The 22400-nt window shown below is 37.3% G+C and overlaps 2 protein-coding genes across 18 annotated transcripts in view; one reads left to right on the plus strand and one right to left on the minus strand.

The window, feature by feature from the left end:
* The window catches only part of KCNIP4 (potassium voltage-gated channel interacting protein 4), a 231020-nt gene extending 230964 nt beyond the window's left edge, over positions 1-56 (plus strand). For both annotated transcript variants that reach the window (XM_060148436.1, XM_060148437.1), the window contains exon 8: positions 9-56. In XM_060148436.1, the coding sequence (XP_060004419.1) occupies positions 9-56 (48 nt within the window). The remainder of the gene's footprint in view (positions 1-8) is intronic.
* Positions 1-21282, minus strand: part of PACRGL (parkin coregulated like) — a 51461-nt gene extending 30179 nt beyond the window's left edge. For 8 of the 16 annotated variants that reach the window (XR_009540374.1, XR_009540375.1, XR_009540376.1 and 5 more), the window contains exons 1-10: positions 21126-21256; positions 17324-17391; positions 17061-17209; positions 14629-14696; positions 12866-12956; positions 9988-10122; positions 9406-9513; positions 5763-5843; positions 2822-2919; positions 1863-2030 (exon numbers count right to left, since the gene is read on the minus strand). Coding sequence is in view for 8 of the 16 variants with exons in the window: in XM_060148429.1 (XP_060004412.1) it covers positions 1545-1826; positions 5763-5843; positions 9406-9513; positions 9988-10122; positions 12866-12956; positions 14629-14696; positions 17061-17209; positions 17324-17375 (966 nt within the window). In the remaining 8 variants the exon portion in view is untranslated. Of the gene's footprint in view, positions 1-1504; positions 1827-1861; positions 2056-2821; positions 2920-5762; positions 5844-9405; positions 9514-9987; positions 10123-12865; positions 12957-14628; positions 14697-17060; positions 17210-17323; positions 17392-19604; positions 19676-20366 lie in introns of those variants that run through there. The other 8 variants (XM_060148429.1, XM_060148430.1, XM_060148433.1 and 5 more) reach the window with 8 other exon arrangements.
* Positions 21283-22400: the final 1118 nt, after the last annotated feature.

Below are 22400 nucleotides of genomic sequence, written 5' to 3' on the forward strand. Positions count from 1 at the left end.
CCTTACAGGATGAAAACATCATGCGCTCCATGCAGCTCTTTGAAAATGTGATCTAACTTGTCGAATGCGTCCTCAATCAGACCAATGTGAACGATTCTATCACACAAAGCTGGAGCTACCACTTTTAGCATAGATTGCTCAGCTTTACACTGAGGCATATTATGCAAACAAGCTTTGTTTTAATATAAAGCAAGCCCCAAAAGATTTGTTTTCCATTTATAAATTTGCATCCTTCTCATAATGCCACTGAGTTCATGGGATGTTCTAAGTCAGTTCATACCCTGTGAATATTCAAAAGTAACAGGATCTGGCATATAGTTTTATTGATTCTTTAGCCACGGGATTATTGAGGCTTTCACAGTATTGGTGATTTTAAAATATCTGTGTTTTTTGCTATTCATTTGTATGTATTCAGCCCCAGGATTTTAAATGGTTTTCTGACATACTGGCATCTGCACTTAATTTCCAGCTATTAGTTTTCATGTTTGTATGCTGTAATTCCATTTATACTTTAAGTAAACAAAACAAGGTTACTACAATTGGAAAAAAACAAACAAACACATAGTCCCAGTTTCTCTGGATTTGCTTCCTTCTGTTAAAGACATTCATTTACCTGGCATTTTTTTTATAACATGAAACAAGTCAGTTTATCACCAGATGTCAGCATATGCCTAATAAAGCTTATTTAATAAGCATTTCTTAATTTTTCATAATACATATTACAGCCAAGGCCTACATGATGTATGTAATTTTGGATTTGTTCAGTCCTACAGGTTGACTGTTATGTCACTAAGTGGAAGTCCAAGAAGGTGTGAAACAAAGCGAGGATGTCCACAGGCTTAGCAAAGGGTCAGGACATCTGTCATCCAGTACGTGGCAATGCTTAGCAACAAGTAATCCTTAACTGCATTCAAGGCCTATTCCATCCTCTTTCCTGACTCCCTCATGGCACCTTTACATTAGATGCCATTTAGGGACAAACAAACCTTTGCTACCCTAATGCCTACCAAGAACAAACAGCAAGCAGAATTCACTTTGAAAGCACCAGTGATTCCATTATATCGAGAACTATAATATCAAAATTTAATAGAAAAGGAATATAAGTGCTAAGCAACTCATCTGGATTGTATTATGATTTAGCTCATCATAAAACTCCAATAATTCAGATTATTTTTAATGATCTTAAGCCAAAATTGTAAAGTTGCCACAATATTACTAAAGATACACACACCTTCCCTGTTTGTTTTGCAAGAAATATCACAAAGACCAAGAGGCTAGAGTAGGAGGAAATTTGCAACTGTCTTTGCAACAATAAATCAGGTATCTATTCTGGTGTAGAGATAGGATGTTGAAAGCTGCCCTGCTATCACCAGTGTAGAAATTAAGAGTAGTACAATACATGTACACTGAACTTGGCCATCACGTGTTTGTGTAAATTCAATGTGCACATTTTGTATTTCAAAAAGAAAAAATAAAAGCAAATAAAATGTTTATAACTCTACTGTCTATGTTACAGGTCTTTATTGCAATAAATTTTATAATTACTAGATTAAAAACGTTACATTTTTCTTATGGCATTTTTCTAAAAGGTAGAGATCTCGGTCTTTGGGTGGAGCTAAGTGCAAGGGTAGAGGAGTCAGGGCAAGGCCAGTGGGCAGGCAGGCCTGTGAGCAGATGCGACCTGAGGATGTGACTAGACACTTGAGGACAGAGTGTGCCAGCCAGGGGACCAGGAATGATAGGAGCTCTGAGGGAGGAGGAGCATTATTGCTGTTAACACTCTTCAGAAACTCCTCGTATTTTAAGTTACATCCGTGAGATTGGATCTGAAATGAGAATTACAAAGAGATCACTCTTGGTACCTGAGGATGGAGCAAAGAAAGGGTGTTCTCCGAGGCTTCTGGGACAGAATATTGCTGCCCCTAATCTCCAGCCCTTCAGAAGTCTGTTAGCCTTGGATTTGGTGTGGCCAGCCGGGTCCCTAACGGCGCTCTTCCTGCCCAGATGTTTCTCTCCCTCTACTCCTTTCCCTGTAGAATGATCCAGAATCAGCTTCTGTAACATCAACATTCAGAGCTACACTTGTAACTTACGTTTTAAAAGCTTTTTCAACTGAATTAATTGTTAAACATAAGCAAGCACAACAAAATCACTGAATACACGTAAGACTTTTAAGATTTTAATTTCTGAGTATCTTCATGTACTGAATATCAGTATTTTCAGACTATGAATTACAAAAATAACATTTACTTAAATTAATACCTAAAGTTTAGGTAGTTTTAATGATCTGTAATAAACAACCATACTTATAAGAGAACTTACACATTAAAAATTTTTTTCTTAAAACTAGAATACTCAAAATTATTTCCAAGCATTCTACATTATAAAATACATATTTACAAACAATAATTAACAGTGAATTCACAAATGTTTGTCCATTATTTGAAATTTTCATAGACTTGATAAATATAAAACCCGGAAATGGCAAAATGTCTAGAAGTAAGTGCACAGCTACACACGAACTGTATAAATGTTATATATAAAAGGCACTAGAAAATATATACAAACACATCCATTGTCAACCAAATAACTTGCTCACACAAACCATAAAAAATATGAAAAAATAAACCCCACGAGATTGTACTATTATAGAACTTATTTTTTAATAGTTTTCCATCAACCACTGTTTTTTTTTTAATGAATAACTTGTACTATGATTCAGTGGAATTGTGTATACTCATCTAAAGCCAGGAATAATGAAGGGTGGTTGTGATTTACAAAAGGATAAAGTGAAGTGAATCTGAAAAGGTTCCGTGCATACACGTGGTCAGCGTTTAACACCTGTCACCAGGGCTAGTTTCTTCAGCAGTATATGGAGCAATAGGTTGGAATTTTAGATTTGATGATGATAAGGCTTCCCTGTCAACAGAAAAAAATTTAGCCTCATTAGTATCATGCAGGGTTCCCCTAAGAGGTACTACATTTGCAGGAGCATGCCTAAAAAAGTATTCAAAACTCCAAACACACAAAATGGGATAGGAGCAGAATGATGGAAACAGAACTTTTTTTCTGAGTTAAATAAAATATACGTTGTCTCTTTTTGTGGTTTAAAAATATTTAACTAGAAAAATAGTTAGGAACCAGACTACCAGTACTTGAATCCAGCTTCTGCCAGTCACTTCACTGTCAAATCTGGGGCTAATTACTTCTCTGCATCTCAGTTTCTAGCTCTTTACGGGGCGATAACAACAAAAATCCACCTCTGAGGGATGTAGCGAAGATTAAATGAGTTTAATGTCTAAAATATACTCAATAGAGTACCTCTCATGTAATAAGTTCTTACTTGCTCGATAAAGATCAGGATGTATATATGTATGTATTTTTTTCAAGACTAATGTGTATATCGTTTAAAAAGAAAATTAGGGCTTCCCTGGTGGTGCAGTGGTTGAGAGTCTGCCTGCTGATGCAGGGGACACGGGTTCATGCCCCAGTCCGGGAAGATCCCACATGCCGCGGAGCAGCTGGGCCCGTGAGCCATGGCCGCTGAGCCTGTGCGTCCAGAGCCTGTGCTCCACAACGGGAGAGGCCAAAACAGTGAGAGGCCCGCGTACCGCCAAAAAAAAAAAAAAACAAAAAGAAAATTAAATCAGGCTGAGAATGAACCAATTTCAGTTTAAGGCAGATAGCAAACTGATTAGTTCTAAAAAATGACACTGGCTGTCTGTAACTGATATTTTAGTTTCTCTAGAAGTTGAGTCTTTTCATCATTGTGATACACGTGAGCCTTAAGAAATGAGAAACTATAATATCGAGAAGAATCTCTCATAAAGACTCATCTCCAATATTTAAAGAAAGAGAAAGATGTAAACATTTAAGTTTTTAGAAAGGAAAGAACATCATTAATTTCATGATGGATTATAAAGCACCTAAAGCAAGCACAATAATAATTAAGCCAAGGGGAAGTCTTTGATATGTGATTGAAACTTCCTGTTGCAATTACATTAATTATTACTAAAATATTATGTAGGACATTAGAAGGGGGAACAAGAAGAGCAAAAGTATGAGGGAATAAACAACACTTAATAGTCCTTATAACTTCAAAATCTTTTTAAATTCTGTATTAGCATGATTAAAAACTAATGAGATTGAGTGGCAATAAGAGAACTTCCTTGCTAGCTATCACTGGGACCCTTGGATCGGTCACCTACATCCTCAGTATTCCCCCTCCAAATCCTAGTGTGCTATTTCTAACCTGTATTTACTCAAAAACTATCCCCTCCCCCACCCCCACCCCCCCAAGAAATCTAACCTGCTGGGCCCACCCCTTTCTAATCGCCCATGTCCCATACCAGCACAGGATGTGTGAAAACCATCTGGGGAGAGTTTCAGATTGAAAAGCCTTGCCATGTTATTTAGCATGTGTTTATCTGCATTTCACAGAGAGGAAAGGGCGAATTATTTCGCATTCCAATTCTCAGAACAACACATTTGTAAGCAAGAAGAATCTCCTTTCTGCTGGGAAGGGACACTGGATTGACTGCGGGATGATTCTGTGCATCTCAACAAGGTGTCAGAAGGCTAACCCTCCGCCTAGACCCACACACAACAAAGAAATTCATCATCTAGTAGCCCAGGGACTGACTTCCTCCTCATAAACTTTATTCTAGGCATTCATCATGAAAAGAATATAATCAGTTTTAAAAGTCACTGAAATTGGTCAAATTAAGTAATTTAGGCAATGCTTAAACTCAAACATCTGCCGTTTTAAGATTGTATCGATCACGCAAATTTTCTTTATAATCAAATACCTAGAGTGTAACTAAGTTCTACAATGTTAAGATAATCACATGCAACTCTATCATTAAGATCTGATTAAATGTAATCTCCAAAACATGGTGGAATTACTGCATTATGGAAATATTTCCAAGACTAGATTATTTGAACACTTCTTTCAAGTGATGAAAATTCAATTAACCCAGTTATTTCACAACACACAGACAGTAATGCAGTCCCCCACGGCTCTGCACCTTCTTGCAAGTTAGACTAGTCAGCTGAATCATTCCTCTGTGTGCATGTGAGCATGTTCGAGCGAGCACACATGCCTTCCAGAGAGAACAACGCAGCCACCTGGGAACCTCATTTCAATCTTCGATTATGGGCAGATTGTAAATTTTTCAGACAGAGAAGATGGCAAATGAAAGGAAAAATAACACTTTTTCTTCAATGAGTTAAGTTAATCCTTTTGTTTTCTGAATTTCCCAAGGGTCAAAGCAAAAACATACAAAATACAACCAAAATAAAAAAAAACGTACAGCTGTACTACACAGAGTGTGGTACAGTAAGCACGGTGCAGTGCACAGGCCCTATGTTAACCTGGGTCTGAATCCTCGTGCTTATAAACTGTGTGACCTACTGTATAGCACAGGGAACTATACTCAATATTTTATAATAACCTATAAGGGAAAAGCACCTGAAAAAGAATATGTACACACACACACACATATATGTATAACTGAATCACTGTGCTGTACACCTGAAACTAACACAACATTGTAAATCAACTATACTTCAATTAAGAAAGACAAAACAAAACTGTGTGACCTCGGCAAGACAGAAACTCTGAGCTCTAAAATGAGAATAATAATATCAACTCCACGTGGTTACTTGAGCCTGAAGTGAGATAATATATGTTATTCAGTCAATTTCATAGTACAATTGAAATGTTTAAAAAGTATGATTTATGGGGAATAATGTTCACTTACACTTCCACCATGCTGCTCCAGCTTCTGTAATGCAGTGGTGATTGGTTCTTTGAATTTCTTGTCCCTTAGTCTCCTGGAAAGCTTTTCAAGTAAGATTAAGGGAATGAAATGATTTGAAAAAGTAACACTATTCACTATAAACATAAGTAAAACTTCACTAATAGGCTAACTAGAAATAATACCATTGAGTCTTTACTGTATAGTAAGTACATAAACCCCACTTAATTTGTTTTAGATTTCAAGGCTTCTTTTAGGAAACATCTCATTAAATTTACATATAATAGACACCACTGTATTTGTTTAAAAAAATGGATTTCTATTATCTGAAACAATACCAACCCTACAAAATCTACTACAGTACTAGCATACTGTAAGTTTTCCAGAGTAAGTTTTCTAAGAAATTGTATACATTCCCATTCTGTAATTTGCAAGAGCATCTGCAGGACTACGATGGAAAGCTAAGCTTCTAAAACACACGGTTTCCTACAGTTAAAAAAGGAAGAGACAACAGAACAGAGCATTTACATGAATAACTCGGTTAACAGTGGCAGGCAAAAGAATCAGACTAAAAACCACAAGACCACCTATTACCCCCAGCTATGTCCTGAAGGGGCCTCCTTGGACAGGTGGAGCTCTGGCTAAGAAGGAAGAGAGCACAGGTGAGCGAGAACAAGAGCAAAGAGGGAAACAGCACAATTCAGGCCCTCAGGCACAACTCATAACTGTGTTCTCCCACCAAGTGTCTGCAACACTCACCCAAAGACCTAAACATTTCAGCTACAGCAGGACTTGCTCACGGCTCCACCTTCTGGGGATAAAAACGGAGCCCAGGCAAGAATTCCTCATTGATCAAACACATAAAGCCCCTGTCCTAGAGTAGGTTTCTGGTTTTTCCTCTTCCCAGATCTGTGAGTAACCCCGGCATACTTCCCACCACTGAGCACTGAGGAATGGGTCCTTTCAGCAGGTCATCAAAGGTTAGGGAGGGTCAGAAGAGACACCCAGAAAGATTAAAAATGTGAGAAAAGCAACTCTAAAAGAGAGGACAGGCTGGGCTTATCAACATCCTGGGGATGAAGATAAAAGGCACCTCTTATAGATCTTAAGTTTGCTTTCTTCGAGACCATGTTCTCAGGCATGGGAGTGCAGGACAAACAATGAACCACCACCATCAGAACCACCACAGATGCCCATTTACAAAGTACAGATTCTTGGTCCCACCCCATAAATTGCTCTATCAGAATCGCAGGACAAAGGCCCAGGTTCTGCACTTTTAGCAAGATTCCCAGGTGATTTCTTTCTTTCTTCCTTCAAGTTTGAGGATCACTGTCCTAGGGTCAGTGGACAGTCAGAGTTGAAGCTCAGAAAGGATATGACTTATTTCACATATGAAGAAAATCAGTTGTATATAGGTTCAGTAACTGGTTTTGAAATTCTTTTTCTAGAAGACGAGTCCTTTCTTAAAATAAACACCTAATGTAGAAGTTTATGAGACATGAAAGTGGAGCCTTTCTGGCTGAAGGGGGTGGTGGATGAGGGGAGGGGAGGGGAGGGAGCATCTAGCGCCTCAGTGGTCCTCATGGTATGTAGCTAACAGACCAGGGACAAACCTCCACATGTTCTGTTTCCAAGGATCTCTCCTCTGTGGAATCCCACTGGGGTGTGAAGCCCAGTGTGGTAGCTAGGTCTCCCCAAAGTGTTGCCGCCCCATGAAGGGAAGAGGTCCTTTCAGTCAGTCCTTGTCTTAGGAAAAGCAGAGCTGTGGGGAGGAATGTGACTGACCAAAGATTAATGCTACCGTCCCTTAAAAAAAAAAGAAAATAGTTTAACTGTTGATCTGGTCTTCTCCCTCCGCCAACACTGGGCAGGAATGGGAGGCTGTTTAGGAAGCTCAACTTCCAGTTGGGGGAAGGATCCTTTTATCTCCATGTCACTTCCTCTTCACCTCATCCTAATTCTCTCAGAGGACGTCCTTGCTACTTATTTTTCCCCCAAACAAAAACCAACCTCCACAAGGACAGGGGGCATATCTGGTTTTGTTCAGCATTATATTCCCTGTGCCTCACATGATACCTGACACAAAATGGGAGGGCAGAGAACAGCAGATTTATGTTGAACTGCTGAATGTCTGAACGAAGCAATCAATCTACAATGAGTCATTCTACATATTACTGTGAAATTCCTGTAGTTAGTCAGCCACAACCCAACCTGCTGACCTGAGGGTGATAAGCAAGGATCTGCCAGGATTCTCCTCCTTCCGTCCTGAGACTCCCCATATGTTAACATTTGAGAGTCTGGTCTCACTCTGTCTTCTCCCCACCAGACCCATGGTGAGACTTTATCTCCTACCATTTCTAACCACAGCACCCCTACTTGCACCACCACCCCTTCTTTCCATAGGCTTAGCCAGGTGGTTCCTGGGGTGTATTAGTCTATCTGCAGAATAAGAAGTTAAAAATACACTTCTAGGATCTCTCAGGTGGATGGGTCCAAGAAAAAAGTGGAACTATGATCAACATAGATGTCTCTGCTCTGAACTACAGAAGGATGCATGCAGAGAAATTCTAGCTACAGCTTATCCCAGCCAGGACTTTAATCTTTCTTTCAGTGTGTGCAGTAAAGGATTAACTCTGCATAAAGAAAGGCTTGGTCCTTGCCCCTGGCTCCTGGATGGAAACCTTGAAACTCTTGGAAGGTCCTTCCAGATAAGAATGTCTTTGTTTACCTGGGGCCTTGGGCCACACCAGATAGTCAATGCTAACAAAAGTGATTTAAGTGGGGGCCTCAGGCCACAAGGTATCAGCTCAACTTCTAGAGGCTGGAGACCAAGGTCAACCAGGCAGGCAGGCGGTGATGCCATGTGACAAACTTCTAATGAGAACCCTGGACACCCAGGCTCAGGTGAGCTTCCCTTGCTGGCAATACTCCATGCATCATGCCAGACGTCACTGCTGGAAAATGCAAGCACTGGCCACACAGCTCCACTGGGAGAGGACAACTGAAGCTCCAAACCTGGTCTCTCTCAGCCCTGCTCCATGCACCTCCTCCCTTGGCCGACTTCAATCTGTATCCTTTCACTGCAATAAACTGCAACACTGAATAACAGCTTCTCTGAGTTCCATGAGTCCTTTCAGCAAATTGTTCAACCTAAGGGTGGTCTTGGGGACCACTTGAACTGCAGAGTACGCCAATATAAGTTTGTGATATGGTTAAACTACTCCTAACAGGAAAATGTCTCATCCTGAATGCTAGAGACTCACTAAAAAACTTACAATGTGAAACAAAGAAAAAGAAAAAAGATGAAAAACATCACTTTGACAATATCCAATTCCACAAGAATACGTATAAGCTCTGCTTATAATTCATAGCCAGTCCACACAGGCATGAAGTCCTCACACTTAATGAATTTTTGTCCATTCAGCTTCTGCTTACTTTGATTACAACTCTAAATTTGCTCATGTGGCTGCTTTCCATGTCCACTAGTAAAAATATTTTATGAACAACTAGGTCTGACGTCTATATTTTTTGGTTAGGATGATAAGGTTTTCTTAATGTTTTGAATCATTTTAATGATTAATTTGAAGCCATTACATCAGGAAGAGATACATATACACAATCCCTATCTAATCTTTTCAGTACTTACACTTGTAAGCAGATGTTTCAGATGGTCATTTAGAGAAGGGCCAACAACGACACTTAACTGTACCAGAGCATTCAATCCTCTTTCAAACACTTCATCATCCAAGTGGACCTGGGGAGGGTTGGGTGGTTAGGGGTGCACAGGCAGGGACAGAAAGAGGGGAGAAGGCAGGATGGGTAAGGAGAAAGGGCAAGCAGGTAGAGAAAAAGAGATTGAACATTCAGTCCTAGAAGATAATCAACCAAACCCAGAATTTAAAACATAACCTTCAGTACAGGACATCTAGAAGCAAAAACCAAATCTGGCTTGACTGAAACATTAATTAAAATATGTTGTAGCCTACAGAAAGACTGATTTGAGGTTCATTATTTTCTCTAATTACTCAAAATGTCCCTTTTTACCTTTAGTACATCCTCCCAAGGTGTCTTCCAGGAAGTAATCATCTGGCCCTGAATAACAGTGGCCTAATTCTGCACACACATCAAAATCACAGGTAAAGAACAAATTTGCATATAATTTGAAAGAAAAAAAGACATGAAATATTCTAAATGTACCACAGAAAGTCTAAAGGAATAAAGGACATACCAGAGCTGCCTTCAGCACAGGAATCAGTCTAGGAAGCAAAGGCACAGCTTTTTCAAGAGCACCTGTGACCAAAAGTAATTCTCTAAAACCCTCCTTTGACACAAAGGTGTATGGATGTTTAGTCTCCCTCAGACCCTGCCAAAACAAAGACAAAAACATGATTTACTACCCATTTAGTGATGCTAATACCAAAAAAATTAATCCTTACTTGTGTAAGTAAAAATCAAGTTTTATTATTATTGTTTTCCTATTTGTGAAATATAATTTCAGTAATTACAATTTCAATTAAACTAAGAAATCGTGGAACACAGGACATACATGAGGCAGGAGGGATCTCTAACCAAGAAAAGAAGGAAAGTAAAAGAAAAAGAATAAGAAAAAAATAAAAGGAACAGGAAAAATCAAAGGAGAAGCAAGGAAAAGTAAAAGAAATAAAGAAAAAGAAAACAGAAAAAAGAAAGGCGGACAGGAGGGAGAGGAAAGAAATAAAGAGAAGGAAAAAAAACCTCACTAGGATACTAAAAACATGTTGTATATACTCCCAAACACTGCCTGAAATCAGAGCAAATTAGTCTAAAATGTATGTTAATAAACTCCACTTTATGAATGCAAAATTACTGGACCCCTTATCTTAAAGGTGATTTTGCAACTTGTTTAATGACTTTCTAAAATATTATATTTCCTTCATATTTAAATACTAAGACAAATCTTATACTATGTCTAAAATGCATTGTGAGATATCAAATGCCATTTTTAACATCAGAATGTCAAACAAAAATATGAAAAAAAAACACTGTAAATCATTTCTTACTATGCCTTTCACCCCAAATGCATTAGGAACAATTAGACAGTAGTCTTTTGATGTAACCGATCACTTTGAGTCAGGATAAAATAGGTAACTTTTTTGAAAAGATAAAACAAAGAAAGAAATCTAGAGGGGTGGGATAGGGAGGGTGGGAGGGATACGCAAGAGAGAGGAGATATGGGGATATATGTTTATGTATAACTGATTCGTTTTGTTATACAGCAGAAACTAACACACCATTGTAAAGCAATTATACTCCAATAAAGATGTTAAAAAAAAAAAGAAAGCAAGCAATGGCAACATTCCCTCAGTTTGACTAATTATTATTTGGAATAACTATAACCAGCTGCAGGGTCATGCCTAAAAATACTAATTTTCAAACAATTTGTCCTTGAGACCAAACTATCTGCTTCCAAACGGTGATGAAACACTTCTTCTCCTAGATGCTGTCATGCTTTTGAAAACTATGATGCCAAGCACACCAGCACCATTTTGGAACACAGGTTCTATGGTCTTAGGAGCACCCCTATCCTTTTCATTTTAGAGATGAGGAATCTCAGGTCAAGAGGTGAAATGGATTTAAATAGTGGTGGTTCTGTCACTATTTCCTCATTATTAAATGAGTGGAGTTTACCCAGTACACAAATAAAAGCATTGGTGTTTGGAAAACGGGTATTTAAAAGACTGACTTTATGAGGTCTAAACTAAACTCAGAGTCCCTTTGGGGACTCCCCAAGTTAAAGCACTCCCCGTTCCTTGTGATTAGCTGGAGTATGTTTGTAAAGGTATCACTATAGTTTTGATTCATCTAAAATATTGTTTGCTACCATATATAAAAAGTTTAAAAAAGAACTAATGAAATATTAGAACATCTTTAGTTTTCAATACCAAGTTTAAGAGACTAATTAAAATTTAATTTCAAAATCGGCTACCCATAAAAATATACTGCTTATTACACCAAAATACCTTCGGCAAGCTGAGGTACAAATTAAGAAAAGCTGAGACCTAAGAAAATCCAGCAGTCTTCAGTAGTAACTGTTATGTCCATTTAAAAGAGTAAGTATACTTGGAAAACTACAGGAGGAACTAGAAATTCTAAGGATTCACTATAATTAAGAAATCTCAATCAGCACAATTATCTACTTTTCTGTTTTGGTGCCACCTGGCCCTCCCCACTAGTTTTATAGGAAAAGTAAATGTTTCTTTAAATGAAGAAAAAAAGCTTGAGTTTTTTCTGTGTCGTATTTTATTTAGATTACTTATTACTGTATGACTTATCCTAGAGGCACTGCCTATTCAGATTAATACCATCGAAGCTCTTGCTGTCATTCTTAACATCAACAACAACAAAAATGATCCTTAACTCTTAAAGAACACAAGTATCTCAAAGGTTAAGTACAACTGGTTAATTCACTTCTCAACTTCTGACTCTAACTCTATACATTTATAAATAATAAAATTCACAGGAGATATCACTGACTCTCTTCAAGCTAATACTATGCCAACTGTTTTCCTGACACAAATGTTAAATAATATAAAGGAACCTATCAGCAGTTTTTCTAAAATCCTCTACAAAAACCATCTCCATGATATTCTACTTAAAATGTACCAGTAGGCAAAAGCCCAGAGAATTCTCCCAAAGAACATTAGGTAGGTAATATCAGTTCCCTAAGAAACATATCATATTAAAGGTGCCTGCTTCTATAAAGAAAGACCAATCAGTAATTGTTATCTGATGCAATATAAGTTCAAATCAGTGATATTCTCCTGATTTGACTAATTCAATTTGATTCCAAGAACTTTTTTTTAAAATTAAATATGAATATTTTATCCACTTATCTATAAGTACCTGTGCAGATTTCATATTTCATGTTTAATTTCATGTTTATAAAGCTGTTTAAACAGTTTAATAAACATATACCAATCATAATTAGTTCCTAAGGGAACGTGGTGCTTTAATACTGTTGTTTGGCTTTTATTTCAAAAGTATTTACTGATGAGTTACAAAATAACATTTAACACAAATTAAAAAATTTGCTTTCCATAAACATTTAGGAAAGATAGAGTATTTACCTCAGCTAAAGTAATAAGAAGAGGATCAAATGGAAGCTTTTCAGGAGGACACTCCCACTGTAACCTGTGTTTTACTGAACCATGGACCAATCTAAAATATAAAAGGCAGTGCATGTAACAAGGACAACACATATTAAGCAGTGATTATCTAACATATACATATTCTTTCTAGAACATAATCATATTAGAATTATTTTGTAACATGTAGGAATACTATGACCTTAAATGATGTTACAAAGGCATCTTATAAAGCAATAATTATATATTTATAATCCTACAAATTCCTACTCTTTTAGCAAAATTGTTTGGTGGCAAAACTAAACTCCACATTTGTTTAGCCTACAATTTTGGAGTTCCAGCATGTTGCTATTTGTGTCTTAATGCAAATGTTACAGTTGATATGTTTCAGTTATAATTATAACCAAATAATATAGACAAAACTATAGCAAACCTACCACAAAACATGCAAACAAAATGTGATAGTTAGAAACAATGATTTTTTAATAAGTAACATTATTTTTCAGATGTAAATCATTTAACCCTAACATGAATAATCTAAAGGCAGGCCAGGTTTTATCCCTGTTAAAGAGAAGAAAACTGAGGCCAGGAAGGTGCAATGGCCCATGCAGGGTAACAAAGAGGCAGCCCCTTGAATTAAAGTCACTGCTGCTGCTGCTTTTTTTCTTTTTAACAGCCTTTATTGAGACATAACCAACACGTAATAAAATGGACATTGTTATACAGTATAGAATTTGGTAAGTTTTGATGTATGAATACACCCATGGAACCATCATCACACTCATGACCGTGAACTTATTCAACACACTCAACTGTTACTTCACGCTCCTTTTGTAATGTTCTCAACTTGACACCTTCTTTTCATAATAGCAAGAAGACTCGGCAAGACTGTTTTTACATTTTTAGCAATAATAAATTCTCAGAGTGGGGAGGGGGTATAAGACCCTTAAAATAGAGTTTCAATTCAGAATGCAAATACAAAATAATAACAACAATAAATTAAAGAATGCTTCCTGAGCTTATTTTTCACTCCTAGCCCTCCAAATCTGAAAATACCACTAAAAACTACATTTCTTTAACTTTAGAACAACAAAAAGAATGTTTTGATTATTCTTTCCACAATGAAAACAAAATTTTCTATCATCTATAACAGGCTAAAACTGGTTATACTTAGAAGAAATTAATGTTTCTCAGTAGTGAAATCTTAAAATGATATCACTCCATTAGTAACCTGCATCGTCTGCTTTAAAATAGTTTTGATCTCTATCCAAGAGGGCTACAAGAACTGCATCAAAAGTAAACAAAAACAGCTATATTACTCATTAATAAGTATAATTTCAATAAATAAAATTGTAAATCTTTGATTTTTGAAGTATAATTAAAAAAATAATGAAACAATTTCATTAAATTGTCAACTTCCAGTTCACGAACAAAAAAGGATTATTTATTTGAAATTCGCCCAAGCCTATGAATACTTAAATTGTTTTAGAAACTGGTTCATTCAATTTCTTAAATTATTTGGTGGTTTACTGTACATCTATCAGTAATTCTATTTTGGAATTAAAATGATTTTCTTCAACAATGTCCCAGGATCTATACCACTCCAACAGCCAAAGTATGAATAAGTCACCATTATTTCAACCTCCCTAGTAAATAAATCTTTCAAAACTTTAAACTGAAAACTGTATTGATTTTACTCAATTATTTTGAATAATATAGTCAATTATAACTTGTACTGATTTTACCTGCAAGGAACACCTCCCTTAGAGTAAATAGCTGCAAATGCAGAAGGGGCTCGTGACTGTTCACCAAACTGAAATAAAAAATGACAAGAATACAATAAATATTACTATCACCTTCACTTTGTGATACCTAATCAACTTCAATCCTGTTGCGGTCAGAGGCAGATGGACACCCTGACTTCCAAGCCACCATGCTCATATCAAGTACAACATCATTCTACTCAGAAAAATGGCTAAGAAAAATGATCAATCCTCTCAATACTGAAACCACAACCACAAACGCATTTTGTATATTTCCTTTTACCCTTAACTTGTTTCAGAAGGTTTGAAGGTAGCTGAAACCATATATAAAATAAATATACTATAGATAAATATTTTTAAATATAAATACTATAAACAAATACAATAAAGATAATAACATCTTTCCACCCCTTCTGCACTGTGACCTTTCAAAGTGAGGACTAAATGGAGAAAAGGTGTACAGGGAAAGTATAATGTGTTTTCAACCTCCCACACATCTCCTACTTCTCCTCCACTCAAATATGCACGGTCTTGGATGGTCAGAGAACCTGTAATTTCTCCAATCCGGTTTTGTGCTTCAATACAAATCAAAGTCTTGGGATGAACAGGAGTGACAGAGTTGAAGACAGAGCAAGACTCTCACAAACACATGCCCAGGTGTGTCTGCTTAGATATATAACTTCACAACTTTCAGTTTTTCTATATAATTATTTTATGACTAAATTAATTCTATATGCACTCTCAAAGATAATTTAAAAGATGATCAATCACAACAGTTAAACAATCGCAGCATACATAATCTCAATGTAAGTGATCAGAGGCTTAAGAATTTAGGCACAGAAAGTAAATATTTTGCCACATGGTACTTTGAACATAATCAAATGAAACATAGCCGTCTAAATTACAAAATATAAACTTACTAATCTATTTTAAAGATACAACTAGCTAAAAAAAACTTTTTAGAGTCACATTCAGTAATTTTAAAATGTACATAAAAGTCTAAGTTTAGAACGAACCCTTTTTGCTCTGGAAAAACACATACGTTTTAAGTAAAAATACATAAATGACATTTCATTAAAATATAATATTATAATAAAAGATTAATTTACAAAGCTCAACCTATGTTCTGTGTGACAATTCACAGCAATACTAACGTTTCATTTATCTAATTATAATTCCTGCTAAGAAAAATGTAAGTCTTAAAAACTGTGTATACATCAGTGAGTTCTCAAAAAGTGAATATACCTGTGTACCAACACTCAGGTGGAAAACCTGAATGTTACCGGTGCCTCTTTCCAACCCCTTCCCACCTTTTCTCCCAAAGGTAACCACTATCCCGACTTCCAACTGATTTGCTTTGGATCAGGAGTGTTTACATATCTTAAGACATGCTCTTTTCTAATATAACCTATTCTCAAGTCAAATCATTAAATTATTTCCCAAAGCTTTTCTTAATTTTTAATAAAATTTAGACTAGGGCCACTAAATATTACTAAAGTTTTTCTTTAAAGAAAGGGAAAATTGAAGTGTCACCATAAACTCCCTCAACGAAATATGAGAAAAGGAAACAAGAGCACAGAGATATCAGGGCATTTTTCACGTGTTTGATTTCCTTGACACTGCAAATTACAGAAAGAAGTGAAGGAACATAGAAGCTTAAACTATTTTCCATTTTCCTTTTATAAAGTCAGAAAATCTCCCTCTTCCCTTGGATAGTTCATTGTATCCTTACTTAAGTATCTGCCATATTTTACCTGCCATCAAAGTCCATGTCTCAGCCACTCTCATAATCCCCTTTAAAGGCTGAAACCATTATCACCTTACCCTATGTAAGGCTGGGCCAGACACCATCTGGTGTTGGAGCACAAATGTGTTCACTTTTTGGATAAACTGATCTAGAAACTTACAATTACCCACGTTTATGTACATGACTCTTATGTTTGCTAAATGTGATTAAATTGCTGTGAGAAGGCAAAAGAAAACTAGGGCTGTAGTTAAGAGTTCTAGTGGAGCTCATTTATAGATGATAGACAAATGGTCAGAGACTTTATGCAACTACAGAAGCATGTAATTCATCCTATGGCAATTGAATACAAGTTTACTCATTGATATTAGGAAGTACAATAACCATAGTAAAGTAAAAAAAAAGAAAGCTGATAATGCAATTTATTTTATACTCTACAATACTCATCCATGAATGTGATAGGATATACCAAAGCTGGTTTTTACTTTACACCGTCTCACTTCCACACTCACATCATTATCTCCATTCTTCATCATGATTACCATATGCCTTCCTTCACCACTAGCTTAAAACTAACAAACAAAAGAACTTGGGATAGCATTCAGAATGGCTCAATAAAATGTCTACTACTTTGGAAATCTACTGAGTCAGGAATCTCTTTGGTACCTACAGGGTTAATTGTTTTAGGGTTAAGTTTATCACTTGGTCGAGGATGTCTTGCAGATTCTGGAGAACTGGTTGACCAGGAGGATTTCCTTTGTTGAACTGTAGTCCTATGTTTTATTTGTGCACTTGATGATGTCCTTTGATCACAGTTATCTGGAAGAAACAATGTCAACAAGGAAGAGGTGAAAGCTCATCCTGCATCCATCAGTGTAACAGAATGTGTCATTAACAAAATTTACCTCTTCATTTAAAAGCAACATTCTGTACCTGTCATTCTGTTTCTTAACTGTACGTCTCTATGGCACTCGGATTTCTGCATTGCTTCTCTTTTGCTCCTGCAGTCAAATGAAACTTGATTTCAACTTTTTGGGGAGAAGGATTCATTAACAATATAAAGACCAAACAGAACAGAGTAGGAAATACAGTAAAAGAGCCACAAAATAGATATGGTATGGAACAAAATACCTGAAAGACCAATAAGAACATATGAAATTATATCAACTTCAATATCGATAACAGTAAACTAAAAACTATCTGTAAGAAAGTAAGATGTATAAAAATATGCATTTTTCCATTCAAACAGTCAAAATATACGTTTAGAAACTCAATTGTAATCCTCTGGCTATATTCAGAAAATGCAGACCAGATTTCTGGAAAAAGTGGTTGGCATGTCCCATATTGTCTTCACCTTCTCTGGCCTCCATATTTCCAAAGTTCCAAAAGTTAACATCTGCATAACAAGTCCTACTTTTCCAGTGACAAAATGAACTCTCCTACTAAATGTACCATAAGTTCCCTAAATTGAACGTAACCAAAACTGAAGTTATCACACTGAAGTTATGAACCTCTTGGTAATTCAAGGTACAACCAGTTTTCTGGTCCCTCAGGCTGAAAAATTTAGGATCTCTGTTGTCTCCTTTTCTTCCGTTTCCTACACTCAACCCTACAGATGTGATCAGTGTGGTGTGACAAGGTAGGAGCTTTGGGCTCAGATCTGGGTCTGCATCTCATCTCTACCAATTATATGTTTAAGAATTTAAGCAGATTATTTAAACTCTCTGAGCCTTGACTTCTTGACCTATGAAAATGGGGGAAATAATACAAACCTATCAAGGCTGCTACTGAAGGTTAAATAAGGTAATATATAAAGTTGCTTATCCAGTGAATAGTAGTTCACTTCTCCCTCTTTCACAATTCCCTCTTTTCTGCTAATGGGAGAGCTCTCATTCATAGCCCTTGATTCCCTGCCTAATCAAATTATTTCAAGGAATCTTCCACCACAACACTCAGACTCATACACTCAACTGCCTGCTGGTATTTCTAGGTCTAGCTCCAATCCCAAGTGCCATGCAGCCTTTCCTGATCTTCTGTTTCTCGAATGTCCACATCCATAGCACTCTGATTTATGCACTGCTTCCTTCTTCTTATTTCTGATTACTCCATTCCCCCATTTATATGACACTGCAATTATTCTTCCATTAGAGCACTTCCCACTTTAAGTCTTTAATTATTTTTCTAAAAGATCTGTAAGATCTTCTCTTAAGGCAACACAGGTGAAGTCTTCTTCCACTTCCAAATGACAGCTTTTCAAATATTTGAAGACATGGGTCATAACTCCTTAGTTTTCTCTTCTTCAGGATGAATGCTGATGCCTTCTTAAATGAGTACTAACATGAGATTATTTTACTTCACTTGACAAATTAGAAATCTTCACAAGGACAAAGCTCCATGTAATAACATTCAGCCCCCAAATATTTCAAATACGATGTGACCAAAGTACCTTGTAAAGATAAACTAAATGTTAAGATTATTTCTGTACACAGAATAATTTTAAATTTCAACGTTCTTGATTTAATACACTGATCTAATTTTCTCATCCTACTACCAGCAGATGAGTTACTTCCCAATATTACACTTCACATTCATCCCCAAGGCATTTTCTAGAAATATGGTAATTAGCTCATTAAATTTGTCAGATAATATTCTAAGATAAGCTAAGGCAGGCTTTAATTACGTCAACCTAATACTGCACTTCAGTGATTATTCAACAAGTATTTACTGTTGCACCTGGTCTCTGTTTTGAGAACTCCTGATGGGGAACAATATGATCTAAGTTTCTGTTTAATAAAAAAAAAAAATCTGTGTCAAGGAAACTTGAGTTTCCTCAAGTCTATAACTGGGGATAATTACAGTAACTAGCTACTCTAAAAGTAGATGAAGACTTTAGAAAAGTGGTTGGCACATAGTAAGTACTATATGAGTTTAGCTATTGTCATTTTCTTTATAATAGTACAAAATGTTTTTAGTATTACTAATAATAGTGGGGGTCAATGTAACTAAATTATGTCTTCTCCTTTTTGAAAAAATTGGTTTAATACTTGTGCTATCAATTTGAAGACCTGATTTAAATTCAGGTTTTTTTTTTTCTGGTTGTAAATTGTAATAGCTGTCATATCTGAAAAAGATGCATCACAAAGATACCTACTTACAAACAGAAAAATAGCATTGTTCACCACGTCAAATCATGATGCACATTTTTCAATATTACCTTCCAATTCTGCAAAAGTTGTTAAAATGACTCAATTTCTGTCTATCTCCTTTTATGTCACATAGCTGTTTCTGTAAGGCACTAACACGAAAGTGCTACGTTATATTTTGAATACGTTCAAAAAGCCACTGAAACTCTTCACTTGAAAAACATGTTAGAAAGTTGAGCTTCCAAAGGTTTTAAGTATACAGGACAGTTTTTATGTGTAATACAATTATGTAATTTTCAGCAATAATATCAAAACATACACACACACAATGATGCAAACATTTCTCTGTCCACTTCCAAAACACCCTGTTAGTTTCTTTCCAAAACAATTAGTTTTTCAGTTACTGTTAAAAGTTTTTCAGTTACTGTTAAAAGTATCACCCATTTGTACTTTACAGACAAATGAAGTGTACTCAATTTTTAAAAATAATATCCACCTCGCAGCATACCACTGACAGCAAACCCAGAGCATAAGTTGTTTGTAAAGGGAAAAAAGCTTAATTCATCTTACACTAAATTTTGAGTGCTTTTTGGTTAAATAACATGCGGGGGGTGATGTAAAGGGTTAATGGTGGGAGGAAGTGAAAAAGTAAGAACTATTTTGTGTTCTAAATATTGCAACAGACACCCCTCAATCTTTTACAAAACAATATATAAATCCTAAATAGACACTAAAATCCATAAATCCACTTAACCCCATCACCTAAACTATGTCACAGTATCAGAGAGCAAACAAACCAAGGAGGGCCCCCACTGTGGACCCCTCATTTTTACCTTAGGTTTCCTTAGATGCTGCAGGTCATCTACAAGGGATTATTGGCATCTGGGTCAATGCCAGGAAAGCGTACTCTTTTTTCATTGTTTTGGACAGTTCATATAACCTATTCCTTTTCCCGCATGCATTTTCTTCTCGCACTTGGCTTTGAGACCACTGCACTAAACTATCTGGCAAATTCTCAGAGGCAGAGGCCACTTTTTTTTCCCCTACTCTCTAATCTGGTGTTTGGGAAGTTCCAAAAGTGTAATAGGAGCCCCACAAAAGAAGATGAGCTCCATCTCTAAAACTCCTTCAAATTCCAAAGAACAGCGACACAGTCCAATATTCACCTATCCCAATCCTTTTCACCATAAAGTACTGTAAATCCAAAGAGCCAGTATTAAGTGTCTTAATACCTTTCCATTTTCCTAGCCTCTCCGCCTCCAACACCACACATTTCCAAATACCTAAGACCAGTTCAGAGCCGGGATGCTGCCAAAGTTAGAAAATGAGAAGGACATGGAGAGAAAAAAATGGAGAGAAAGCTGGGGGGGTTTTTTGTTTTTTTAAGAAGGTAGGGGAGAGTGGGAGAAAGGCGGCCAGTTTCAAATAAGGCCGACAAGACAACTCTCGGTCAAAGCCCGACCAGGAAGGGCGAGCTCTTGGCGCTCAACATCTCCAGGCTCCTTAGCAACGTGGTCGGCGGCCATAGCAACAGGCCAGAGAGGAAGTCTCCTGCTCCGAGAGAATGCGGGCGGCACCACGGATTCCCGCACCTGCGCCGGTCACGGCTCCAAAGACCCGTTCCTACCGCGCCTCTCTCCCGCCGCGGTCTGTACACCAGCCGCCACCCCACGTGGGGCTTTTGCCCAGCGCCCGCTGGGCCAACAGCTACAGGTCCCGCCACCGGCCGCTGGGGACCCGGAAATGAGGTTTCGCAGCATTCCCGGATCTCGCGGCGCCGTGAAGTGACATCAGACGCACGCCGCGTCCGCTAAGCCAATAGCAGGGAGATCGCAGAGGCTCGCCAGGCGGGAAAGGGTTGCCTTGGCAACGAGGCGCTGGGTGTTGAAAAGGAAGCTCGCGAGCTAGGAGCTCTGTCTCCGGGGACAAAGGGGCTCCTGGTGGAGGGTATTTTAGGAACAATAGAGCCAAGGAGCAGAGGAGAGCACAGGTTCCTTGTACCTGCGCCGCACCCTCTCCGCAGTCCGTGTATTTAACTCGTACGTTTTTCTCGCACTCTTAACTCGATGTTCTCCAAGTATCTTGCCCTAAACCCTCTGAGAGCTGAGGACCACCGTGAACTCCCGCCCCAGACTCTTCTGCGGAGAGAGCCATCTGCCTGCCCATCTGTGGAATTTCCTTCCTGTCATATCTTACTATATGCTGTTGCAGTCAACTACATAATATATCCATATTTTTTTAAAAGTGTGTTTTTGTACTCCAGATTATTTTAATAAAACGGATACTGCAGGAAAATGCGTGTACCCTGGCAATTGCAACCAAAAGCAGTTTGGGTTGTCATAGTAAAAAACCCAAGCCCTTTCAGACCTGCCCACTGTGTTCCTTTCTAGTGTCCTTTTCTGTTGTCAAGCCATAGTCTTAACTTTTTGCTCAGGTAATAGCTAACTAGACACTTGGCATCGTCTGAACACTGCAGGCAGTGTAATCCTTCCCTGCCCTTGTACCGCCATTCTTTGTACCTGAATTGCTGCCTCAGAAGCATCTTCACTAGGCTGTGAGTTTCTTCAGGACAAGGACTGTACCTTTTTCCATTTTGTTTCTCCAGCTTCTAGCACAGAGTGGGGACTCAGGAAATACTCTTTAAATAAATGCAATGAACGAATGAATTCCATGTGTATCTAATTTCTCTAATGTTCTGTGAACCTTGCATACAAGTCTATCTTAACTTCTAAATTTCATTATATTGTATTTACCTATCTTCTCCACTACACTGAAATTGTTTCCATTACTTTTCTATCTCTAATATCTAGCCCAATGCATGTTTAAGTAATTTTTTAAGAAAAAAAAATCCTATTTCTTAGCTATTA

This window comes from Lagenorhynchus albirostris, chromosome 4 (genome assembly GCF_949774975.1).
Source record: "Lagenorhynchus albirostris chromosome 4, mLagAlb1.1, whole genome shotgun sequence".
NCBI classification, from domain to species: Eukaryota; Metazoa; Chordata; class Mammalia; order Artiodactyla; family Delphinidae; genus Lagenorhynchus; species Lagenorhynchus albirostris.